The following is a 6,499-nucleotide window of genomic DNA, read 5'->3' as shown; positions in this document are numbered from 1 at the left end:
GTAAATTGTGGAACTAACTGACCACATTGCAGCGCGATGAAGCGTCGATAAAGTTATATAATATGTATTATTGTAATAAATAACTTAGAGAACAGTCAGCATCGCCCGTAACAAATAACTTAGGACAAGCGGCCGTCATGCTCTGCTCTGATCTGCTCAGGTACGCGCCGCCGCCGTACACTTTCCTATCTACACGGAACATACTTCCTACACAATTTACACAACTGAACGCTGATATGATAAATAAATTCTTCATTTACTGCTAAAATAGGATATATAGAGCGTTTCTCGACCACACGCAAAGTATTCTTAATCCTAAGTAGGCGTATTTAAATAGGTAGACAAATAAAAATTATACAGAAGGAAATAATCTAGCCTAGCCTAGCCTAGCCTAGCCTAGCCTAGCGTCGGCCATAACCGCCGCGGTCGCTTGCTTGTGCGAAGGGATGTTTGCCTAGCCGGCACTCGACAGCGGCGAGCGTCGTCGGTCACTACTTAGTGCACAGTACATACCTGATGCGGAGATACGGCGATATCAACTTCACTAGCACTCAAAAGATACCCTAATGCGAACTGATTCACCACGTCCGTCCGCACATCACTCGCGCCGCGACGGGCTCGTCCGTATTGCAACGTAACCACTTTGTCCCGCGCCACGCGCCGCTACTCCTCGTCCACATTGATTTCGGAGTCGGCCGAATCCTCGTCGTAGGTGGAAGAGGAGGCGAAGCCGCGGCCGAGCAGCGCGGAGCGGTTCTTGGCGGCGGCGGCGCGGTCCCGCTGCCGTCGGTTCTTGAACCAGTTGCCGACCTGCGTGGGCGTTAGGCCCGTCGCAGCCGCCAGCTCACGCTTCTTGGTGGGGTTCGGGTAGGGATCCTGCAGGTACCACTCGCGTAGCAGCGAGCGTGTGCGCTCCTTGAAGCAGTGCGTCTTTTGCTCGCCATCCCAAATGGTGCGCGGCAGCGGGAACTTCTTGCGCACGCGATACTTATCGACGGGCCCCAGCGGCCGACCGCGCAGCCGCTCCGCCTCCTGATAGTGCGCCTCCAGCCAGAGCGCCTGCAGCTTGGCGTGGCTCGACCGCTGGAACCGGTGCCTCTCCAGGATCGAATACAGCTCGCGGTGCCGACCCGCATGAAATGCTACCACGGCGCGCGCACGCAGCACCGCCTCACACCTCTCCAGCTCGGCCACGTTGGGGTGCGCCACCGGCAGCGACCACAGGAATCGCGCCAGCCGTTCGACGTCGCCGCTCTCCTCAAGAGTTTCGCACACGGTGGCCACCTGCGCCGCGCTGAACGACAGAGTAGGCAGCGGCAGCAGCGGCGTCGGCGCCGCCAGGTCCAGCGCGGGCTCGCAGGCGGGCGCCTCGGCCGCGCCGGGCCCGCGCTGCGCCTCCAGGATGCGCGCGTGCAGCGCCGCCGTCGTGCACTCGTCCCAGCCGCGCATCGGAGCGAGTGTGCCGGCGCGCCGCGCTCGCCGCCCGCGCCATTGGCCCGCGCGCTCCCCGCCAATCGCCGCGCGCGCCCCGCCCGCCGCCCCGCCCCTCGCCGCTCGCTCCGCCCTGCGCCGCCCCGCGCCCCGCCGCGGCCGCGTTTAACGCGCGGCGCCCCGCTCCGCCATGATCCGTCACGCACACCCAGCCTCGCCTCGCCTCGCCTCGCCTGCAAACCTGCAATTAATAGCCGCCATATATTCATCCGGGTGGATTACATGCTTTCATTTGCGCGTGTGCAACCCGGCACGCCTAATTAGCGCAGCACAGCGCGCCGCCCGCTGGCTCGCGCTCAACATTGCTCGCCTCCGCTTGCCGGCGGCTTCCTCAGCTGGCTGCTGAAACTGCGACAAACGAAGCTCTATCGACTATCATACAGCTACTGATCTGAGATACGAGCTGCTCTAAGCGACGTTTAGATAAAAAAATCTATGCAACGAATACTTTCAGCTCTCTCAGAAAATATTAATCGATTGAGGCTTTGATACTATAACGCATTTAACTAAACGTATTACTAAAGTTAACATTGTTCTATGTTACTTCGAAGTATTAGTAATGACTTCATCACAATAATTTAGAAAACATATTAAAAATTATAAATGAAAAAAAAAATGCCAAAGAAAAGTCTAGGATCAGAATCGTTCGGTCGCGCTACACCGGGGCGAGATTTCAGCATGAAAGCCTTTCCAGAGTATTAAGTTATTGAACGGCAAACCACACCCAGGCGGCTGTAATGCTAGCCGGCCCCCCCACACCCCCGCGCCCACCCCCGTATCCGCTCCCACCCCGCCGCCTTGTGGAGGCAGATTACGTGTATTCATAGTAATATTCTGCTGTCACACAAAACGGCCATTTTCGTGACGTGTCATTAACGCCGCGGACGTGCTGCACAGCGGCGGCGGCGGCGCAGCGGCACCCACAGCATACAGCCCACAGCCCACCGTCACACCGTCTGTCTGTCTGTCCCTCAATGACATTACATGACATGCACACAAATTATATTTGTATAGATATATTTTATAAATACCTATTATGTGGAACATTTCAATCTTGCTATTAAACATTTTAATAATTTTTATAAATGTTTTTGCGCTATTCTTTCTTTTTATAAATAGTCGAAAGTAGTTTAGAGCACACAATAGTTTTGTTACTCCTGCCTATTCTCAAAGCTTAACTTTACTTTAACAGTGCTTAACAGTTATTAAGAGTAGTTTAATAAGTACATAATTCAATTAGAGACAAACGTCAAATCTGTTTTATTAAAAAGAATAAATTACAAGTTTTTGTTGTGATATTAAAGTTTGTATATTTTAAAAGAAATTTCTTCTAAGATATAAGTTATTGATTCACAAGATTTCAGAGATTTCACATTATATAAAATCATATAGGTACTAACTATAACACGATTTATTTATGAAAACGTGTATGCGCAAGCGCCGGGCAGCGGCCGACATGACGGCGCGCCGCCGGCGGTCATCTCGCACATTAGTTTCTGTGTCCTGCTTTGATTGTATTCACAAATATTAGATACATACAAGTGACTTAATCTATTTGTATTTAAATTTTACTTGTAGACAAATTAATAGGTAAATATCTGCCACTAGCTATTTATAACGTTATCTGTAAAATTAACATCTGAGACAACTTTTGTCCAGTTTGTCGAACACTGATAACACACGGATTTTTTATAACACCTTCATTCGTAAAAGGTTTATAACTGATTTTTTTATAAATATGCATATTTTAATATGCATTTTTTATTTTAATAATAAAAATAGACATATTTTTCTATTAGAAAGTCAATTTCTTCAGTTCTAATTTCTGTCTGAAAAGATATTTAATTCAATAGTTTAATGTTTTTCGTAATTTAGTTTCTAACAACAACAATACTGATTTGGTTAATTAAAACAATGCGGATTGGTGTTTAAGTAATTCAAAGGTCATTTGCATGTTTTGTGCAACGAAAACATTTTGCTGCTAATTATTTCCTATTTGTACAAATTTAACTAATTACTAATTAGAAACTAACTACTGAATAACTAAAGTTCAGCTCCTGGTTACTCAATAATGGATTAGAAATATAATATTATAACCGAAATAGACGATGACCACAATTATCATCACTACAAAATCTTCATCGTCTCTTCACGTGTAATATTTTTTTTTCATTCGATCTAAAATCGTGTTAGTTATATTCGTAAACATTAATCTAAAAGATGTTTAATTAGACAAAGTATTTAATATGTATGTCCAGCATAAGAATAAAAAAAAAACATACAAAAAAAAAATAGCTTGGGTTACTGTTTTCTTTTTCAGTATTGAAGAGCGCTGGATGTATCTAAATACGTTGTTATTAATTTTTACCAAATATACATTGCATGCATTGAAATAGAACTAGGTAGAATTATTATAACTGATAGTTATCAGTTAAAAAATTCTTGTATCGTAATAAATAGCATTATCTTAATAAAGATAACAACATCGCAATAGAGAGTGTTAAGCTATACGTAATAGGTATGGGAAGCATTGTCGCTGCCGCCTTGTTTCCCGGCCGTGCTCTATTTGCATTTTTCCCGGGCGGAGGCTCCGCGGGGCGAAGGCTGCGCGGGTTGCGGGGTGCTGCGGGCGTCGCGTCATCCGGCTTTCGACTTGATTACTCCATCTGCGAGCTAAATCTACTTACGGACTTTCGCCGAATTAATTCCCGCTTTGTTTCCCTGTTTTAAAACAACTTCATTCCAGATTATTAATATTAAGATTTTGCTTTTAATTCTTTTGAAGAATATTCAAATTAAATAGTAAATTATTTTCACAATAGGCATTTAACGTTAATGCAGTCAGGCTGCAAAATTTCTTCTTATCGGCAAACTATATCGACACATTTGTTTGATATTTTTTTTAATGTCAACAATTGACAGCAATACAATCTAGAAAAAATGGCTTTGCTATTTAACTGTAGGTACCCACTTAACAATTATTAATGAATTAATATTTCTATATTAATGAAATATCAAGTATCTACAATATCTTTAAACAGATAATCTTTATTGCAAAGTTAGTTCCTCCCGCCGCCGCCGCCGCCGCCGCCGCCGCCGCCGCCGCCGCCGTCGCCGCCGCAGCCGCCGCCGGAGCGCCGAGGGTCCCAAGTCAGCGGAGAACCGCTCGCTGCCATGCCGGTGGAATCTTCCCGCGACCCGCGACTGTACTCACAAGTTCCTGCCATACAATAAACAGTCAACAATCGCTGGGGCACGATAATCTATTTTTAATGACGCCACACACGTGAAAAAATACAATTATGAAGTGGAAGATTATGTGAGACCATTTGTAAATTGTCGCCGTTTGGAAATTGAAAAAAACGGTTTAAAAAGTAATTGTTATTATACATATTCCTAATTCAAATATCGTCCTAATACTCGTATAAGTATCGTCTTGTGCTTGATGCAATGTCGTAGAAATAACTGAAGCATTCGATGTGAGGTGCATATGATATCAATGTAGGTTGAACTTTTATTTTACAGGTTTTATGTTAAGAAGATTTTTGAATATTTATAGTAACTGTATCCTGTATTTGTAGTTTTTTATACTTTACAAAATGAGTGCACAAAATCATTCAGTGTAGTTTGAAATGCTTTGAATATTGCTAAGTCCAAATGAAAGGCGATGTGTAGCTCGCGCAGGTAGTGGGGTTGTTGACGGCAGCCGTGCACCCACCCCGGGCATCCACCCGCTAAGTGGCCCACGTGGGTCGGCTCTGCTGCGGGTGTCATGCTCCTATCGCGCGATCACCCGCGAAGCCTTCTGTTCTCTATACCTCCCCGGGGGCGGGGGCGGGTGCGGGGGAGGCTGCCCCCGATCGATAGGGGGGCCGACGCGGGGAGGCAGTTCTATCTTTGTTTGGATCATATAAAATCTTCGGAGGGTGTGGTTACAGGTGGGGGCAGGCTGCGTGTTACACTAACTTATGTTTCGGTAAAAAGTTTTCGAGATTGTTATAGAGAGTATTGTTCTGGGGAAAATAGAGATTTAATCGGATGTTTGTTTGGCGACAGCGCCGCACAAATCTTATGTCATCTGTTTATGTGACCACCTCTCTCTCTAGACACACAATAGACACCTTTATTTGTTACCTTCCTCTGTGACTTGGAACTCCAAGTTCTCTTTAATAACAACTAAGAAAAATCTCAAAAATTTGAATTTCATAGGTGAGGTAATATAAAATACCTACCTCTGTGCCTAAGAAGCGTACGATTCCAACGTGTTTTAGTAACCGTTCGTACTCGTAAAACAGACCTCTTAAGTCCAAAGTATTCATTTGAAATAAATACATAGTTGTAAAGTTGCAATATTTAATAAAGTGGTACAATGATCCCTGGGAGCGGTTATGAGCTCGTGTCTCGACAATGGCCAGGAGATGACGTCGCCGTGCCTGCCGGAGGTCGTGCTAACGGCCCGCCTTATAGCCGCCACAAATCACGCGCGCTAAGCGATGTGTCCCGCCGCCGAGTGACGTATGGCGCATTGTGCTCCTCTCCGCTACGACACTTACTATGTTGCCTTGCGACTTGCGACACGGTAGCATCGAAAATTTTACTTTCAAATTCACAAACGCTAAACGGCACATTGTATTCGCCGCGGTCGGCGGTCGCTTTCGCGGATTTTATTATTTCGCTCTTCGAGTTAGGGACGATTGAACTGTTCATTCTTTGCGCGCGTTGCGAGACTTTACGACGCAATAGGCCTTTGTTTGGATTGTCTATGGCGCGATGCGACTGCAGGATAATTCGGTGCTCGACCTCTATGACGGATTGTTGTGAAACATTCGCGTTGTCTATGGATCGTAGTCGGCGATTGCTGCCACCTCTGAGAGCTCGGGCAGATTTACGATCTGATGAATTGATAGTAATATTTTTAACCTAAATGCTTTTAGCTTCAAGCTATCTCATCATCTGCATGTCCTACTGTATCGGACCTATTCTACGTGGGGTTTGAACAAATTTACAT

The 6,499-nt window shown here is 45.6% G+C and overlaps 1 protein-coding gene across 1 annotated transcript; it reads right to left on the bottom strand.

Annotated features, from left to right (window-relative positions):
• Positions 1 to 405: 405 nt before the first annotated feature.
• LOC106709539 (homeobox protein SIX6) lies at positions 406 to 1,455 on the bottom strand. Its single transcript, XM_014501359.2, has one exon. It carries the CDS (start codon positions 1,447 to 1,449, stop codon positions 664 to 666), a length of 786 nt encoding a protein of 261 aa, XP_014356845.2. The 5' UTR covers positions 1,450 to 1,455; the 3' UTR covers positions 406 to 663.
• Positions 1,456 to 6,499: the final 5,044 nt, after the last annotated feature.

The sequence above is a fragment of the Papilio machaon genome, chromosome 11 (genome assembly GCF_912999745.1).
Source record: "Papilio machaon chromosome 11, ilPapMach1.1, whole genome shotgun sequence".
In the NCBI taxonomy this organism is placed as follows: Eukaryota; Metazoa; Arthropoda; class Insecta; order Lepidoptera; family Papilionidae; genus Papilio; species Papilio machaon.
The sequence above is the reverse complement of the archived record's forward strand: the minus strand, read 5'-3'. Positions and strand labels throughout refer to the sequence as shown.